The following is a 17960-nucleotide window of genomic DNA, read 5'->3' as shown; positions in this document are numbered from 1 at the left end:
GTTTTAATTATTCACTGCTTTCACCTGGCAAGAGCCCTCATGGCCTCCACGTTTGAACCAATATTTAGATACAAAACCAAAGACCATGTTTCACCAGGAAGTCAGCAGTTGGAAATTACCTTCTCTTCACCCTATAAATCATTATTAAAATCAGTTACGCAGGCACAGAAATGTGTGTCTTTATATTTTGCACAGCTGCCTTCTCTATGGGTCTGTTGCATGCACACTTCTGTAAACACCTGAGCTCTTTGAATGACCTTAATATTTCCGCTCTGTAATTGGGGTTGGAACGCAGGCTGTTCTCATCCGTTTGATGAGGATACAACAGAAGGAAGAAAGGAAGGTGGAACAGGAGGGGAAGAGTGAAAAACAGTAACATAGACTCCACAGCAGCCAGAACTTAAGAAAGAAAGAAGAAAGAAAGGAAGAAAGAAGAGAGAAAGAAGAGAAAGAAAGAAAGAAAGAAAGAAAGAAAGAAAGAAAGAAAGAAGAGAAAGAAAGAAAGAAGAAAGAAAGAGAAAGAAAGAAAGAAAGAAAGAAAGAAAGAAAGAAAGAAAGAAAGAAAGAAAGAAAGAAAGTGAAAAGACATTGGTGAAACTGCTGACTCCTGACCCTCTTTTATGGATTAGGGCAGTTTATTGGCAAAAGAGAACGCAGAAGCTAAAGTTAACCACGAAGGGATTCGAACCCTCAATCTTCTGATCCGAAGTCAGACGCCTTATCCGTTAGGCCACGTGGTCGCTAGCAACTCACTTTGCTGAAATATTTAAAAGCATCGAGTCCTGAGTCCTTCACGTCACGTCCTGATGCACAGGCTATGTCGCCTGGGCTTTTTCGCCTTTAAAAAGATGGAAATTCTAGACAATGTGGGGTCATTTGGGGCCACGGAGTCGGGATTGGGGAAAGGTTGAAACTGACAATCATTTAAGTCTTGTGGCATATGGGGACTCTGTGGAAAGGAAAGTCAGTCAGTCTGCCCCTGCTGAGCAGAAAGCTGGAGTTTGGGCTCCTAAGCGATGCCAAAGTATTGCATATTGTCTGCATCAAGGGATATTTTCTAATAAGCGAACTCATTGTTCCTTATCAACTCACTCACATTCACTATTTTCAGTCTCTCGATACTTGGGTCAGCTGTCTGGACAGTTGCCATGGTAACCGCACCCATAAGGGCGTCTTACTATCAGGAAGCATCTGCACCGTGACCCTCTCGCCATTCTGCGTGGGTACCTGCCCTTCCACCTCCCATGCTCTTCTGGTGCTTTCTCTGATATTTTTTTCATTAAAAAAAAATTGTTGTTGTTGTTGTTAGTATTACAAATATCTCCGGTTCCCGCCCCCGCTTTCTCCCCCTCCTCCAGCCACCCCCCTCGCCCCGCCCAATCTTCACTACCCTATTGCCCGTGATTGTTATAATGTGAGATTAGAGCGCTTTCACACGGTGTCTCCATCCATTTGAAGAAAAGAATGCTTTTCTTAGCGTTTCTCAGGGGTTTAAAGAGGCCCAGGGCCGTTACTATTTTTTGAGGCGTCCATATATTAATAAATTAAAGGAGCCCACTTTGGCCGGAGTACAAAAATTGTGACTGTTAACAATATTTACACTTAATACACACATCTACACAAAACACGTGTTTCAATAGCTCATTCGATGGACAAGGTGTTTACAGACTTTATAATGTTCCGTAGGGTGTTTGGCCCAATAACGCGGTATGGATGAAAAATTGTGCTCAGAGGGGCTCCTTTCGAGCTTGTTAGCGCGTGGGTGACCTCGAGCACCTCGTTAGAAGGTAAAGTCAGCTGCATGCAGAGGCATTTCCTTACTTTCCTTAAATTGCACGCCCTGGGAGTATTGGTCCTACTGGCTCGTTTGTCTCGGCTTTTCTTGTTGTTTTTTATTGTGAACATAAACTGCAGAATTTTAAAAGGGGGAAAAAAAATACTTAGCAGAGGATGGTTTCGATCCATCGACCTCTGGGTTATGGGCCCAGCACGCTTCCGCTGCGCCACTCTGCTCCCTGCCTCGCAGGCTCTCTATCTACCTACTTAACTCTGTTCAAAAGCGAGTGACGTTCGTTTCTAAAAATAGCTCGTAGGAAAGCACCTATTTATTTATCCCAATACTTTCGCTTCCACAAGTTGCCAATTCTGTTTGGAATAATGTCGCTACCAGAATCAGAGAGCAGACAAAACTAGGAACAGAGAAGTAAACATTGACACACATGAGTGACTGGGCGCAGAGGCGAGGGTGGCTGGAGAGTGAAATGAGAATTACCGGCTTTAATACACAGGGAAGAAAAAAATAACCTCGCCGCGAAGGGACCCGGGCTTCCGTGGCCCCACCTTCGGGAAGAACACCCTTTTGGTCGGATTCCCCTGGTTTGGTGTCTGTGTGTGTGAGCGGGGGCGGGGGGCGGGGGCGAGGGGGAAACGACAGTTTTTAGACTCCTGCCCGGCTGAGGTGGGGCTGGGGGTGGAGGTTGCTTGGAAAGGCTTTGCCGGATAACAGTGAAAACCTGAACGGTGAGCCGAGGTTTTCCTCCCGGGGTCGTGTCTCGCGATGCCGAAGATTGAGGACCGTGGACCAGAAGATTTAAGCAAAGCCGTGGACATTTTATTACAAGCAGATTCAGAGCGGGGCCGGGTAATGGGCTGGCGGTGAAGCCAGCCGGTCTAGGTATATCGGGCTACAAGCTGCTCTGTGTCTACCTGTGTCGCCACCGGATCGATTCCCTCATTGTTCTTGCCCAGCACGGACCTGAACTCCCTGCTCCTATACGTCAGGTCACCTGTTGCCACAGGCCCTCCCTCCTTTCATATGCCTCCCACCTGAGTCCAGACACATTCCATTATTTCTGCCTGTTGGTTCCTGTGATCAGGCTGCTCACACTTCCCTGTCTGGTTCCTCCGGCCTGTGTTTCCCCTGGACCCTGCCCTGTCGGCCTGCGAGTCCAGCGAACGCCTCTCAATATGTGTGCCCTGGGCGCCAACTCACTGGACAGGCGCGGCTACCTCCAACCCGTGTGAAATGTGGGAAGGAAAGAGGGTTTCTAATAAATTCATGAACGAAAGTAACCCCCCAGGGTGGTCGGGCCACAGGTGGGTCTTGGTGGGGAGCCAAGCCCCAATCTTACAATTCAATGAAAGGTTATCTTGCCTTAAGCGAGCCCTGCCCATTGTCCTGGTGCATCTGTTAACACCCCCGAGCCCCCAGAAGGGATCCTCCTTTTCCAGCGCAGCCGCCCTCCAGGGTGCTGTTCTCTCCTGCACCTCGTTTCTCCCCGCGTTGGTGGAATCCTCCCGCATGGCAAGTGCGTGAAAGAAGCTACAAAGCTGTCCTCCTGAGCATTTGAGATCTCGCCCCCTCGCGTGTCGTCATTTTGGCTCCAATAAACTTATAAAATTCTCTACCGTTTCCGGTGTTTGTGCACAAAAAAATGGTCAGTGTCGTTAGTTTTCAGCAGTTAATGCCAGAAATCCTCATCCGGGGACCCAGGACTTGCCGCGGGAGGCGGGACTCCATTCACGGTGACGTCACCCAGCGCGAGGCCGCGAGGGCCTATATCCGGCGGAAGTTCTGCGCGCCTTCTGTTTCCAATTAGGTCCGCACTCCGCGTATATAAGTGGGCTGCCTCTGTTCCTCAGCCTGTTCAGTACTTATCTGTTCGCTGCCATCATGTCCGGTCGCGGCAAAGGCGGGAAGGGCCTGGGCAAGGGCGGCGCCAAGCGCCACCGCAAGGTGCTGCGCGACAACATCCAGGGCATCACCAAGCCCGCCATCCGGCGCCTGGCGCGGCGCGGCGGCGTCAAGCGCATCTCCGGGCTCATCTACGAGGAGACGCGCGGGGTGCTCAAGGTCTTCCTGGAGAACGTGATCCGCGACGCCGTCACCTACACGGAGCACGCCAAGCGCAAGACGGTCACGGCCATGGACGTGGTCTACGCGCTCAAGCGCCAGGGCCGCACCCTCTACGGCTTCGGCGGCTGAGGCCCCAAACCACTGCCTTCGACAGCAAAACCAAAGGCCCTTTTCAGGGCCGCCCACCCCCTCCCGGAAGAGCTGCGCGCGGCTTTCTGGTTTGTTGTGTGTGTGAGACGAGCGTGAGTACCCGGGAGCGGTCCCCGCCATTCCGCACCCCAGTGGAGGACAGGCCCTTGGCACCCCGCCTTCCCCTGGCGGGTACCTTGTGCTCCCTTGTTCCCTTGGGACCGTGCACTGGTGTCGCCCGGAAGTCCCGCCGAGCTGGTTTTGACTTGTCTGGCGAGCGTTCAGATTAGTGTACAAATTGCGAGGACGAGAGGCTGCAACCCTCCCCATAAGAACTTAGATCGATTAAAAAATTACCAGTGAAACTGCTCGCGTGTTGGGCCTGGGCCGTCAGGCAGGTCTGCGCACTGTGGGCTCCCACCTCCCCGCCCCCCCGCCCCCGCTTCCTCCCGGGCATCGCGCTGACTGGCCGTCACCCCCTCCAGCACCGGCGGCTCCGGTTCCAATGGGTCTGAACTGGGCCGCTCTCAGTCCCGGGCCCTCCCTGAGCCCGAGGCCCAGCAGCGTGTGGGTCCCACTGACTAGCTCAGCGGTCGGCGCCCGAACTCGGGGCCTAACTCAGCCTGGAGGCCGCGCTGTGCGTCCGGGGAGGCGGGGCTCCCTCCGCGGCCCCAGGCTCTGCCTTTCCCGCCACCCTCCTCCCTCCTCCTCCCGCTCCGGCCTCCGTCCCTCCCTTCCCGCCTTCCTCCTACCCCTCCTCCTCCCCTCCTCCTCCCTCCTCCCCCACCACCTTCTCTCCTCCACCTTCTCTCCTTCCAGTTCCCGCCCGTGACGCGGGCTGCGCGCTGGAACTCCAAGGGCTTCTCTGGTTTCGGGGCGAAGTCGCCCATTTTCAGCAATTTCTCTTTCCTCCACCGAAGGCTTGTTTCAGGCCCGCCCCCCATTTCCTTAAAAGCGAGCTTCATCTTTTGCTGTTAAACGCTCAGTTCAAGCTTTCATCAGCCAACTTATGTTTTACGCTCGGGTTTGATTGTCAGGCGCTGAGTTTATCGGGGATGTTAGGGGCCCGCCCGCCGCTGCCATCGGAGCCTGTGGGCCGCGGGGCCGGGACCGGGAGGTGCTCAGTGCACCTCATGGTGACCCGCCGCCCTGGTCGTCACGGACACTGGCTTTTTATACATTTTATATTTATTATATATAGATGTATTTCAGAATTTCAAAATAATGTGATTATCTTTCAGATTAATTCAGGTGCTCCATCTATCATATTACAAGTCCCCCCATCACTTTGAGATGAGGAAACATCAATGTAATTTTAAATCCCATCTATTTTAAAGATATGGACTCCAGTACTTAAACAGGAAAAATATCAGATGTCATTGGAGCTGAGGCACCGGTTTGAGGAGGGTGTTACTTTAACAAACAAAAAGATTGAGTAGCATGAACCGGACACGGAATCACACACACTCTGGGAGTTACAGCAGTGACTGACGGTGAGCGAAATACTTCTGTGGACATGGGGCTTCTACTTATTTATTGGGGGGACAACAAAACAAGAACAACTGTGTCAGATGTGCTCGGGGCTATGAAGTCCACTGAAACACGGATAGGCGATCTTTCTACTCTATTTTATTGACTTATTTACTTTTTCTGGCTAGGTGATATTTTTAAATGGCATGGCCATGGAAGGCTTTGCGGATAAGGCGATGAGTGGGGAAGAAAATTGAGAAAGTGCCAAGTAGAAGGGAGACCAGGAAGGAGAGCCGGGAGGTGGCCAGGAGTTGCTGTGGCTGCACCCAGGGAGCAAAGGGGAGAAGGTCCCGAGTCGAGCTGTTCCCTCAGGTCCTGCAGACCAACCTCTAACTGAACACAGGGGCTCAGTTCGGAGTAACAGAACCGAAGAAACACAAGTCTTGTTGAAAGAAAACGGTTTTATTATTTATTTACTTATTTTTAAAATCTACTTTATTGGTTTTTTACAGAGGAAGGGAGAGGGATAGAGAGTTAGGAACATGGATGAGAGAGAAACATGGATCAGCTGCCTCCTGCACACTCCCTACTGGGGATGTGCCCGAAACCAAGGTATATGCCCTTGACCGGATTCGAACCTGGGACCCTTGAGTCCGCAGGCCGACGGTCTATCCATTGAGCCAAACCGGTTCCGGCCCATTTTATTTTTTACTTGCGACAAGTGCAGGGGGCAGGGCAATCATTTCCAAAGCCGTGCCTGCGGGAGGGAGGCTTAGCCGGGGCTTATTACAGGATTTTGTCAGTTGCATGTTGGTTTCTAAACCAGGTTAACTACATGTTGGTTTCTTCCTTGTGGTGGGCAACCTCATCCACATTGTAGGATATTTTCATATTTACCAAGAGTGACATGTAGTAAGAGCTGCCCAGACCCGAGGCCCTTGTTCTAACAGTTTCTCCCTGAGGAATTCGCAGAACTGTGATCCTGGTTGACAGATGTGGGGAAATGCCCTCGGCAAGGAGGAGGCAATAAAATTGGAACTCGCTCCAGGAAGGAGTGGATGTTAGAGCCTGGGAAGATCGCTCTGGGGCTCCAGCCATGGATATGCATGTCCTCCCCCAGATGCACCCAGGCACCTCCCGTGTTTTACATGCAACTCCAGGGGGTTCCCAGGCCTGGAACCCAGTGTGGGACTCTGCTTCAAAGCCCGGTGTCCAAAGCTGGCTTTCCTCTTCCCGTGGCTTCCCTAGCTTCTGATTTGAGAAGATGGACCTCGAGAACACAGATCTCTGTCTAAGTCTGTTATGGAAAGATTGACAACCTGATGGCCAAAGCAGTCTCATCCAGGAGGAACCTGCTCCTTACAGCGCCCAGCCCCTGTCACCTGTTCTCTGGTCCCGGGTGCCCCCAGGCGCCCGCTCTCTGCGACCCCCCCCCCCCCAGCCCTCATGACTTGTAGCCTGTAATGAGTATCCCATGCCCGCGTCCACATGCCTGTAATGCCTACTTCCCCACCTAATCTTTGCCCTTCTACCCAATATAAGCAGCTGGCTTATGGTGGGGGGCAGAGCAGATTTTTGTGGGTGACCTGCTGCTCTCCCTGCTGCCGGCAGGATTGGAATAAACGCTCAGATAGCATCCGACCCTCTTTCTGCTGAAGTGGTGACGGGCAGCCCGGACCCCTTGGTTGTCGGGTTACAGAAGGGTTTGCGCTGTTCACACTGCCAGACAAGGAACCCAATTGATGTCAAATGTTAGCAGGCTTTTTGGCCTCCTGCCCCGTTCTAGGCCTCGGGACTCTGAGATCCAGCGGGACCAGAGGCTGTAGCCACAGCCAATATCTGGGAGGACTCTGTCCTAAGACACTGCCCCAAGAGCTTCACCAGAGATCTTCTATTGATCACCCCAGCAAAGCCACGTGGTAGTTACTCATTTTATTCCCATTTTAGATGTAAGGTGATGCTCACAGAGGGTTTAAGTAATTGGCTGAAACTCAGCATTCAAACAGGCAGATGGGGCTATGTCCTGCCTGGGGCATTTCCCCTCAGCGTATGCTTTTTCTTCTTGAATACTTCTGCTTTTTACTACTAGTGGCCCAGTGCATGAAATTTGTGCACATTAAAAGGGAATTAATTAGAGGAAATATTTTAATATTGCTATTTGCCCTTGCTCTATAATAGAAGTGTCAGAGATGAAAGAAAATTAGTAAAATGTACATGAAAATGTTCCTCCTGTCAGAGTCTGGGCCATGCCACGAGACCCAGAGTCAAGTCCCCACCCTCCTGCATGCACCTCAAAATTGGGTGAGACCCAGCCCCAGCCAGCCCCACCCCCATTGGGTGAGACGGAGGCCCACTGGCCCACCCTCGTCAAGCCCCGCTAGGTGGGGGGTGCAGCCTCAGGTCTCTCAGCCCAGTGCTGGGTGAGGATGCAGCCTTAGGTCCCCAGCGTACCCTCAGGTCCCCTGGCCTGGTGGGGGGTGTGGCTTGAGGTCCCCATCAATCCCCCTGGGCTGGGGATGCTGCCTGAGGTCTCCCGCCCTGGCCCCAGCGCCACGGAGCCTCAGGCCCCTGCTGATCTCTTGTTTCAGCTCCTTATGGAAAGCCCGCTTCTGCTGTGGGTGCAACCATCTTGTGATGGCGTGAGGGTCAATTTGCATATCACCTCTTTATTATATAGGGTTTTTGAAAAAAATTAAAAGCTATCCTGGCTTTACTTTAGACTAAAGAAAGGGATGCGGTCACTCGCAACAGGCAAGTGTTCTGTGAGCACAGTGTTTATCCTGGAAAGAGGCACACAATCAACATGTTGCTTGGCAACAAGCACGTTTCCAGCCTCCAGCTGAAAAGCAAACGCATTTCACAATGTGAGTGTGTTCTCTTACCTTGAATAAAGCAAGGACTCGGCTTCTTGTTTCTTTTTATGAACACACTGTTTTTCAAAAATGTATTTTCAACGTGCTCTGGAGAGGAAGAAATAAATGCCTTCACAATATGTGGGCCCCAGGAGTTTTCTTCACAAAGTCCATTACGAAACCGAGTCATTCCTGCACGTTCATAGGGATCTGTTACCGAGTCATTTGCAGAAAAAAGACATGAAACTCCATGTTGCTCATAAGGAGAAAATGAGCTCTTTAAGCTCAGAGTTACTCTGCCAATGGCCACGATTCCCCCTTCACACCGCAGTTCTGAGGTTTGATTGGCTGCCAGGCGATCCTTACATTCCCACCTTGATGTCTATCTTAAACTTTAGCTGGCAAGGATTTTGCTGGGCCTCAGAGAACACAACACGTGTGTCTCCTGGCCACTTCTACTTTCCTCTCATTCTAACCATCTACTTGCCTTTGACGGTTTCCCCATTCCTATGACCAGCCTCTTCCTTGAGAAAAAGCCTGACAAACACTGTGGTAAGTCCTGACAACTCGACTGATGAGCAAGGGCCTAGTACTCAACCTGAAGTCTCAGTCCTTTGCCTGTAAATTGGAGATTCCTTCTGAGGCGATTGTAGGATAAAATCAGCGACATGCTGGAGCACACCAATGTTAAATCCTGTGAAATCTTAGAATAAAGTCCTAGGAGATGAAAAGCTAACGAAAAAAGAAGCTCTGGACAAGGGTAGGGGAACTCTGGGAGCCCTTGGGGTTTGAATGAAACTGACCCTGGAGGCACAATCAAGGCCCTCCCTGCCGAGGAATTCCCGGTAGCTGAGAAATTTACACAATGGACACTTTCTCCACGCCCTCAGCGACTCCTGCAGTTCTCTATACGCTCGGATATTAGCTGAATTTAAAACTCTACAGGGTGGTCAGACAATCTGGACCTTGCCAAAATGTACTATTTAGCTGCTCAAAACAATCCAGGGGCTCTTTCTGTGGGTTTGGATAAAAATATGAAACTGAGGACAGGTACTTACTGCCTTAACCAGGCGATGAAAGATTAAGAGAGCAAATCAGACTAGGCCACCTTCTCTTTGCTAACTACCGCAGCAGCAAATATCCCAGTTGCATAGACAACTTTTACTAACAAGGCGGGGAGGGGCAGGCTTCTTGCCTGAAACATTTGCACCGCTTTTGGAGCTACAGGTCTTTGAGACATTGTGGGTGGCTCTGAAAAGAGCCTTTGGGTCAGGAGTGAGGCCGCGTGCGCGCGCGTCTACTTGGAGCTGGTGTACTTGGTGACGGCCTTGGTGCCCTCGGACACGGCGTGCTTGGCCAGCTCGCCGGGCAGCAGCAGGCGCACGGCCGTCTGGATCTCGCGGGACGTGATGGTCGAGCGCTTGTTGTAATGCGCCAGGCGCGACGCCTCGCCCGCGATGCGCTCGAAGATGTCGTTGACGAACGAGTTCATGATGCCCATGGCCTTGGACGAGATGCCGGTGTCGGGGTGCACCTGCTTGAGCACCTTGTACACGTACACCGAGTAGCTCTCCTTGCGGCTGCGCTTGCGCTTCTTGCCGTCCTTCTTCTGCGCCTTGGTCACCGCCTTCTTGGAGCCCTTCTTCGGGGCGGGCGCCGACTTGGCGGGCTCGGGCATGGTCGAGAGAACTCCTGAAGCACTCAGAAGAGAAGTAGGGAAATAGCAAGACCAGGACTCAACGGGTTCCTTTTATATAGTGCCTCGTATGCAAATAAAGTGATAAATTACAATCCTGTGTCTGATTGGTGGTTATTCACAACAACGTCAAAAAAAATGAGCACTGTCCAATCAGAACGAAGGAATGCCAAATGTGCATTTTGATTGGTTAAGATGAAGCCGCAGTCTTAACCCATGACACATATGTTTCGCGCCCGAAAAGGTTTATAAAAAGGGCCGCCCCCATCCTCTCAACACTGCCTGGGAAGTTTGTAAGCGCATCATGTCTGGACGTGGCAAGCAGGGCGGCAAGGCGCGCGCCAAGGCCAAGACGCGCTCCTCGCGGGCCGGGCTGCAGTTCCCCGTGGGCCGCGTGCACCGGCTGCTCCGCAAGGGCAACTACGCCGAGCGCGTCGGGGCGGGCGCGCCCGTGTACCTGGCGGCGGTGCTGGAGTACCTGACGGCCGAGATCCTGGAGCTGGCGGGCAACGCGGCGCGCGACAACAAGAAGACGCGCATCATCCCGCGCCACCTGCAGCTGGCCATCCGCAACGACGAGGAGCTCAACAAGCTGCTGGGCAAGGTGACCATCGCGCAGGGCGGCGTGCTGCCCAACATCCAGGCCGTGCTGCTGCCCAAGAAGACCGAGAGCCACCACAAGGCCAAGGGCAAGTAAACCAAGTGCGTACAACCTACTGCCTTTCATTTTACCCAAAGGCTCTTTTCAGAGCCACACATTTTCTCAAAAAGAGCCAGCTTTGGTGCTGCTTCCCAGCCGTGCAGGATGATCACCTTCCTCCACAGTCACTGCAGCTCGTTCATCGGGAGTTAACTGTCTTTGCTACTTGTGATTCCTGCGCTTGAATGAGGTCCTGGGAGAGGGGACTGTTATTAAGGCTTTGAGTTTGGGGGGAGCCAGTAAAGGAGAGGCTTTCGAGTTTCAGTAGACATTAGGGGGACAGTTTGGCTCGGTGTTGAGTTTCTCTAGGGAGGAGGGAAACCAAAGGTAAACGGGAAGGTAAAGAACGTCACAAAATACAAGTGAGTCTGTTCTCAGCGCGTGGTCCTCAGATCCTTATGCCCCAAGACAGGTCCGCTGAGCCAGAATTGGCACCTTCCCAGGATACCCAAGTGGCCCCTTACTTACAATTTGAGGTACAATAAAGAGCTTTAGAAAATTCCTTTTTTTCCTTTTTTTCTTTTTTATCACAGACTTGTTAAACAGATTAGAGAGTGGAGCAATTCATCAGCCGTCCAGTAATTCACTTGTTTAACTTCGGCCAATGGCTTCTTTGCGCGGGACTTTTGAAAAAGCGCACAACCAATCAGCATGGTTTTGAGGGTACATAAGGGTTGCCTCCGCTCCCTATCCCCCTTTATTCAATTTAGTTGGTTCCCCTCACTGTCCTCCAAATGGCTCGCACTAAGCAGACGGCGCGCAAGTCGACGGGCGGGAAGGCGCCCCGCAAGCAGCTGGCCACCAAGGCCGCCCGCAAGAGCGCGCCGGCCACGGGCGGCGTGAAGAAGCCGCACCGCTACCGGCCCGGCACCGTGGCCCTGCGCGAGATCCGCCGCTACCAGAAGTCCACGGAGCTGCTGATCCGCAAGCTGCCCTTCCAGCGCCTGGTGCGCGAGATCGCGCAGGACTTCAAGACCGACCTGCGCTTCCAGAGCTCGGCCGTCATGGCGCTGCAGGAGGCGTGCGAGGCCTACCTGGTGGGGCTGTTCGAGGACACCAACCTGTGCGCCATCCACGCCAAGCGCGTCACCATCATGCCCAAGGACATCCAGCTCGCGCGCCGCATCCGCGGGGAGCGGGCGTGAGCTCCGTCCCACCCACTTGCGCCGAAACCCAAAGGCTCTTTTCAGAGCCGCCTAGAATCTCAATGAGAAGCGCTGTGGGCCAAGGACTGGGATGTAAACTTAGTTCCCCTCCTGCAGCTCACAGCTTGTTGTAAATAAGCGTGAGGTTATTATGCAGAACGCGTCTATAGGCGCAGAATCGACACCTTGCGCAGGTGAAGTACTAATTAGGTGATAATCTTAAAGGGACAGGCAGACAATAGGTCCTCCCTTTCCTCCCACAAAGGCCGCGTCCCGAAGCCCCGCGGGCAATGCAGGATTTGTGGTTTCGCGCACATTAGCCATGGGGGCTCCGCGCCGGAGGCGACTGGGAAACACTGGTCTCTTCAGCCGCTAAGTAAACGCTTTGCGCTTAAAGTGGAGCCCCGGCTCCAGGCTCCAGGCTTCACCACAGAACCTGGCTTCCCCGGAACTGACTTCACCGGACTCACAGGCTCTTAAGAGCTACCCATTTATTTAATTTAGTTAAAACAATTTCTATATATTTGCATTATTAATGTGTCCTGAGGTTTTTGAAATTGGTTTGGGACATTGAGGTGATCTGTTTTCATAAGGGACTGGATGCACTTGCGCAGCTTGCCTCCCGGGGGGGAAGGGGGACTGCTGGTTTCAGAGTTTCCTGTGATGTTTCAGATGCCCCCCTAGGCCTCTCTGGGGCTGCTTTGTACCCCACAAGTGAGCAGGTCACGTGCCAAAGTTGTCCCCAGATAGGAGCCTTGCTGGCTAGCGGGGGAGGATGTAAAGGTGAGTCTCAGGGGTCCCAAGGGTGCTTAGCAATGGGCTGAGCTGTTTCCCTGTGTTTGAAGACTGGAAGGGGCAGAAATAGTACGTGAAATTCGGATGGTATGGACACACATTGTGAAAGGTGAGGTTCTTTACCCACAAAAGGTTGGATGCGGGGGTGCATTTTCTGTTGACCCCTCCTACAGCTTTGTTCCCATGTTTGGTCATTGATCACTGGGAAACATGCCACCCGAACGTCTTTGGTCTTTACTTTTTAAAAAAATATTTTTATTGATTTCAGAGAGGAAGGGAGAGAGAGAGAAATAGAAACATCTATGATGAGAATCATTGATCAACTGCCTCCTGCATGCCCCCCTATTGGGGATCAATCTTGAAACCAGGGCATGTGTCCCTGACATGAATTGAACCTGGGACCCGGCCTTCCGCAGACCAATGCTCTCTTTACACTCAGCAACACCAGCGAGGGCTGATCTTTGCTTTTTAAAAATATATTTGTTTATTGATTTCAGCAAGGCAGGGAGAGGGAGAGATAGAAACATCAATGATGACAGAGAATCATTGACCGGCTGCCTCCTGCACGCCCCACCCCAGAGACCAAGCCCACAACCTGGGAATGTACCCCAACCAGGAACTGACCCGTGACCTCCTGGTTCCCAGGTGGAGGCTCTACCCCTGAGCCGCAGCGGCTGGGGCGACCTTAGCTTTTTTTAGGTCATTCCCATGTCAATGTACAGTTAGAAGTGAGGCAGCTTTGGCTTTCCTGTGAAATATTTTTTCCTTTATTTGTCCTTGTCACACAGAATAATGAGGCTATTGTTTATGACAGTTGACAATACGGATTTTTAATGAGCGTATTGGTGGCAGAACGGGCCGGATCCGGCCCGCGGGCTGTAGTTTGCCCACGGCTGGTCTAGGCCCTAGGGGAAAGTCGCAGGTTGGGCAATGCTTGGATCTTGCTAGAAATGTGGTCTCAGACCCACCCAGGCCCCTCAATGAACACGGTCCCCAGTTCTCCTGGGGTGATTCTCATGAATGCGTTTTAGGAACCTACTCTTTAAATGGGTGGTTTTGGTCTCATCAAGAAAGTCAGTCTTCTGTGAACCCTCAGCAGGAGTAAGCATTTGCAAATCCCAGCATAGAATAGAGAATAGCTAATTCTATTCCCGGCATAGAATTAATTAGCTATTCTCTGAAGCACTGACCCACAACAATGTGCACCGAAGGCAGTTTGATTTTATTATAGATCTGAGGTCTCAATGCTGACTGCTCATTAGAACTTGGTATATCTTCTTAAATGAGCTGAGAAAAAAAAAAAGGCAGGGTTGAGGCAGATAGGACTGCAGCTGCTGTAGCAGATGGTTATACTTGGAAAGTATATGAAAACAGTAGCGTGTTTCAATCACTGCTGCGACTCCAAACTCAGTCTGACCTCGTCCACAGAAGGCACTGAGTCTGACCTTTCATCCTCGTGCTGACTGCACACAGCTGCGTACGCTCTCAAGCACTATTTACTGCAAAGTGATCATTTAATTTTAATGAGAGTTGTATTATCTTACTTTCTCTCCCACGGAAACAATTCTGGCCAGGATTTACAATTCATTTCCGTTGTACTGGAAACATGTCCTTCTGAAGACATAAGAACTCCCCAATGTTCTCTCTTGCTTTTAGACATGACCTGTGCCCTGTCCCCTGAAATTTATTTTCCTTTCTTGTTTAGTTGTTAAACACCCCAACCTTCCTTTGCAGTGAGGTACGGCCATTATTTTTGGTCAATGGTATCTTATACCATCCCTCAGGGTTTTTTAAAAAAATGGTGGGGGTATTCCCTTCTCCTTTTTTCTTCCTTCAAGACAATCTGAATGTGAGGGCTGTAGCTGGTGCCAACATCTTGGTCAGGGCCATGAAGAATGACGAGAATGACAGGTGGGAAATCACCTTAATGCAATGGTGGCCTCAGAATCCACTGCCAGGCTGGCCATTTCCAAGGTGATGGAACAGAAAGGGTCACAGACCAACAGAAGTTCCCCGAGTCTCATGACTTAATTGCATTGAATTAATTTTAAATGCATAGCTAGAGCCCTAACTGGTTTGGCTGGGATGGATAGAGCATCGGCCTGCAGACTGAAGGGTCCAGGGTTTGATTCCAGCCAAGGGCATGTACCTGGGTTGTGGTCTCATCCCTAGTGGGGGTGTGCAGGAGGCAGCTGATCGATGTTTCTCTTTCTCATCGATGTTTCTCTCTATCCCTCTCCCTTTCTCTCTGTAAAAAATCAATAAAATATATATTAAAAAATGCATAGCTACAAACAAGGGGGGGAAGAGATTGGGCAAGTTAACACATTTCAGATCCATTGTAAATGGGCAGCCAAGTCTCACATCTTTCTCCCTCCCTTCCCCCTTCCTTCTCCCTCCCCGATACTGTCTTCTCTGCTGAGACAGTGGACCTAAGAACCAGAGTCGAGGGAAGGGGCCCAGCCGTCGGGAGGCTGTGCAGTTGGCCCTGCATCTCTCCCACAGAGCAAACACGTTGGACCAAATAAACTCAACCTGTTAACTACAGCCCAAACATTGAAATGTGCACTCCACACCCTCAGTTAATCAATCCCTCTCTTGCTGTCTTCCTTTGTCATTTCTCTTCCTCCATCTCCCAGAGCTGCCTCCAGGGAACTTAGGAATGTAAGGTTAAGTCATGTCAGCTTTTGGCAACACTACCAATTTGTTTGATCACCTTAAATGTCCAAGCGAGGTGGCACGCCCATGAGGACACTGCTCTTTTCCTAATACCTGTCATTTGGGCTCTTAAGAAGTGAACAGTTTCCTAGTTTGTCCACTCAGCACCCCAATTAGGGAAGAATCTGCACCAAGCCCACCTCAGCCCCGTGATCCCACAGGAGAGCCGGGGGGGGGGGGGGGGGGGGGGGGGGGGGGGCTCCTAGCCCAACGTTTCAGGTATCTGTGCACTTGTTAATGGAGGCCATATTAAAATTCCGCAGCTGAAACAGCATTGTTGATTCTCAGCTTGTTAAGGGAAGACTGCAAAAGCCAAAGACATTACCCACAACAAACAGGCCTTGTTTTTGGCCTGTCTCAGGTTTCCTTCTCATCTCCTTCCTCCTTTAATACCTATTTAATCTTCCAAGTCTAAATTGCCTACCACACGGCTAGAGGTTTGAGGTACTCTCCAAGGACCCTCTTTTAGTTCCATAGCCTTGGCCCAATTCCTTACATGCCAGAAACCAGACCTAATCACACCAGCCCGAACAATAACTTAGAAAGCACACGACCTCTATATATCCAATTTGCCCCAACATACCTGCAAGGAGTTTCCTTAGAGATGAGAAAAGTGGCCCGCACTAGAGCTCTTTATGCGAAGGTGTGGGTGGCTCTGAAAAGAGCCTTTGGGTCAGGAGTGAGGCCGCGTGCGCGCGCGTCTACTTGGAGCTGGTGTACTTGGTGACGGCCTTGGTGCCCTCGGACACGGCGTGCTTGGCCAGCTCGCCGGGCAGCAGCAGGCGCACGGCCGTCTGGATCTCGCGGGACGTGATGGTCGAGCGCTTGTTGTAATGCGCCAGGCGCGACGCCTCGCCCGCGATGCGCTCGAAGATGTCGTTGACGAACGAGTTCATGATGCCCATGGCCTTGGACGAGATGCCGGTGTCGGGGTGCACCTGCTTGAGCACCTTGTACACGTACACCGAGTAGCTCTCCTTGCGGCTGCGCTTGCGCTTCTTGCCGTCCTTCTTCTGCGCCTTGGTCACCGCCTTCTTGGAGCCCTTCTTCGGGGCGGGCGCCGACTTGGCGGGCTCGGGCATGGTGCTCAGCTCTCAGACAGAAAACCAGCAGAATGGGTGCTGCTCTCAAGGCCGGCCTATATTTGTATGGCCTATATGCAAATAAGGGCTTAATCCATGTCAATCTCTGATTGGCTGAAATCATCCAATAGAAACCTTCAACGCAATCAAGGGGATTTCAAATCTTACTGACTGCCTGTTAATGAGGAAGCCGCCCTGGGTGTTTTTTTTCCTCCTCCCTTAGAAAAGTTTTCTTATTCATAACACTGCAAACAATTACATAAGTGTCTTATCAATCGTATCTACTTATGAATCTTGTCTCTGCCTCGATCCATATCTAAACAGACAAAGCGTAATATAAATTCCTGACTATCGTTTCCAGCCAAATTAGAGACCGGGTTGCTAACGCTAGAAAAGAGCATCTAGATGTTAGCTGCATATTAAATTTGTTCCAAATTATGCTGCTGACATTCCCCGTTCGGTCTGGTCAAAGCCGGCGACACTAAAGCTTTTTCAAGTTTCAAAGACCTCTCTCACCTTCGCAGCGGTGGGATTTTTCTGTTTCTTGGGGACGGCGCATATGGGAGAAATACCAGTGTTTGTGTGAAGGTTAGAAATGATGAAAGAGGGCGCTTGTGCTGCAGAAATCTAATACTTTTCATGTTAGAAGCTTTAATAAAGGACGAAACTGCGCAAATTCAAACGCCGAGTTTTTGAGAAGGTGGCGAACCCCTGGAACTTTCACTTTCACCTCCTCCCAAGTGTAAATCAGAACAAGGAGATTAAAAACTGCCGGAGATTCAACAAAGCCGATTAAGGAGAGCGATCAATACCTAAATACAGGGCAGGTCCAGGGCGGAGAACTAAGTCAAAAGATAACTGAGCAACTTTCCATTTTTAATAGACCCGATAGCCAATCAGACGGCCCGTTACATTGCTTAATTCGCGGCGCGGAATTTGAATATTCGGACCAATCAGGAGGCGTTTGAGGTTATAAATAGGAGCGAGGCCAACCGAGGCTTCAGTAGCGACCTGTGTTGATCTGCTCTAATGGCTCGGACCAAGCAGACGGCGCGCAAATCCACGGGCGGGAAGGCGCCTCGGAAGCAGCTGGCCACCAAGGCCGCCCGCAAGAGCGCGCCGGCCACGGGCGGCGTGAAGAAGCCGCACCGCTACCGGCCCGGCACCGTGGCCCTGCGCGAGATCCGCCGCTACCAGAAGTCCACGGAGCTGCTGATCCGCAAGCTGCCCTTCCAGCGCCTGGTGCGCGAGATCGCGCAGGACTTCAAGACCGACCTGCGCTTCCAGAGCTCGGCCGTCATGGCGCTGCAGGAGGCGTGCGAGGCCTACCTGGTGGGGCTGTTCGAGGACACCAACCTGTGCGCCATCCACGCCAAGCGCGTCACCATCATGCCCAAGGACATCCAGCTCGCGCGCCGCATCCGCGGGGAGCGGGCGTGAGCTCCATCCTATCCACTTGCACCAAAACCCAAAGGCTCTTTTCAGAGCCGCCTAGAGTTTCAGTGGGAGATCTGTAA

General features: G+C 51.6%; 5 protein-coding genes and 2 non-coding genes across 7 annotated transcripts; 3 read left to right on the top strand and 4 right to left on the bottom strand.

Moving 5' to 3' along the window:
- Positions 1 to 667: 667 nt before the first annotated feature.
- On the bottom strand, positions 668 to 740 carry TRNAR-UCG. The gene has a single exon. It is a non-coding gene; the product is annotated as a tRNA-Arg (tRNA).
- A 1201-nt stretch (positions 741 to 1941) lies between these two features.
- On the bottom strand, positions 1942 to 2013 carry TRNAM-CAU. Its single transcript has one exon. It is a non-coding gene; the product is annotated as a tRNA-Met (tRNA).
- A 1633-nt stretch (positions 2014 to 3646) lies between these two features.
- LOC118673736 (histone H4) lies at positions 3647 to 4041 on the top strand. Its single transcript, XM_036344891.1, has one exon. It carries the CDS (start codon positions 3674 to 3676, stop codon positions 3983 to 3985), a length of 312 nt encoding a protein of 103 aa, XP_036200784.1. The 5' UTR covers positions 3647 to 3673; the 3' UTR covers positions 3986 to 4041.
- A 3673-nt stretch (positions 4042 to 7714) lies between these two features.
- LOC118673731 (histone H2B type 1-C/E/F/G/I) lies at positions 7715 to 10034 on the bottom strand. Its single transcript, XM_036344886.1, has one exon. It carries the CDS (start codon positions 9983 to 9985, stop codon positions 9605 to 9607), a length of 381 nt encoding a protein of 126 aa, XP_036200779.1. The 5' UTR covers positions 9986 to 10034; the 3' UTR covers positions 7715 to 9604.
- Positions 10035 to 10292: 258 nt separating this feature from the next.
- Positions 10293 to 11387, top strand: LOC118673724 (histone H2A type 1). Its single transcript, XM_036344880.1, has 2 exons — positions 10293 to 10705; positions 11237 to 11387. Exon 1 carries the CDS (start codon positions 10308 to 10310, stop codon positions 10698 to 10700), a length of 393 nt encoding a protein of 130 aa, XP_036200773.1. The 5' UTR covers positions 10293 to 10307; the 3' UTR covers positions 10701 to 10705; positions 11237 to 11387.
- Positions 11388 to 11416: 29 nt separating this feature from the next.
- LOC118673328 lies at positions 11417 to 17935 on the top strand. The gene is made up of 5 exons (XM_036343956.1): positions 11417 to 11846; positions 14482 to 14554; positions 16039 to 16177; positions 16334 to 16479; positions 17463 to 17935. The coding sequence occupies exons 1-5, from the start codon at positions 11438 to 11440 to the stop codon at positions 17881 to 17883; spliced, it is 1188 nt and encodes a 395-aa protein (XP_036199849.1). The 5' UTR covers positions 11417 to 11437; the 3' UTR covers positions 17884 to 17935.
- Positions 15574 to 16485, bottom strand: LOC118673730 (histone H2B type 1-C/E/F/G/I). The gene has a single exon (XM_036344885.1). It carries the CDS (start codon positions 16441 to 16443, stop codon positions 16063 to 16065), a length of 381 nt encoding a protein of 126 aa, XP_036200778.1. The 5' UTR covers positions 16444 to 16485; the 3' UTR covers positions 15574 to 16062.
- Positions 17936 to 17960: the final 25 nt, after the last annotated feature.

The sequence above is a fragment of the Myotis myotis genome, unplaced genomic scaffold, assembly GCF_014108235.1.
Source record: "Myotis myotis isolate mMyoMyo1 unplaced genomic scaffold, mMyoMyo1.p scaffold_m19_p_18, whole genome shotgun sequence".
Classification (NCBI taxonomy): Eukaryota; Metazoa; Chordata; class Mammalia; order Chiroptera; family Vespertilionidae; genus Myotis; species Myotis myotis.
The sequence above is the reverse complement of the archived record's forward strand: the minus strand, read 5'-3'. Positions and strand labels throughout refer to the sequence as shown.

Coding starts and splice junctions, on each gene's coding strand:
- LOC118673736 (XM_036344891.1), top strand. CDS start 3,674: ATGTCCGGTCGCGGCAAAGGCGGGAAGGGCCTGGGCAAGGGCGGCGCC.
- LOC118673731 (XM_036344886.1), bottom strand. CDS start 9,985: ATGCCCGAGCCCGCCAAGTCGGCGCCCGCCCCGAAGAAGGGCTCCAAG.
- LOC118673724 (XM_036344880.1), top strand. CDS start 10,308: ATGTCTGGACGTGGCAAGCAGGGCGGCAAGGCGCGCGCCAAGGCCAAG.
- LOC118673328 (XM_036343956.1), top strand. CDS start 11,438: ATGGCTCGCACTAAGCAGACGGCGCGCAAGTCGACGGGCGGGAAGGCG. Junction 11,847..14,481: donor CATCCGCGGGGAGCGGGCGT/GAGCTCCGTCCC, acceptor TCTTCCTTCAAG/ACAATCTGAATGTGAGGGCT. Junction 16,178..16,333: donor GGATCTCGCGGGACGTGATG/GTCGAGCGCTTG, acceptor TACACCGAGTAG/CTCTCCTTGCGGCTGCGCTT.
- LOC118673730 (XM_036344885.1), bottom strand. CDS start 16,443: ATGCCCGAGCCCGCCAAGTCGGCGCCCGCCCCGAAGAAGGGCTCCAAG.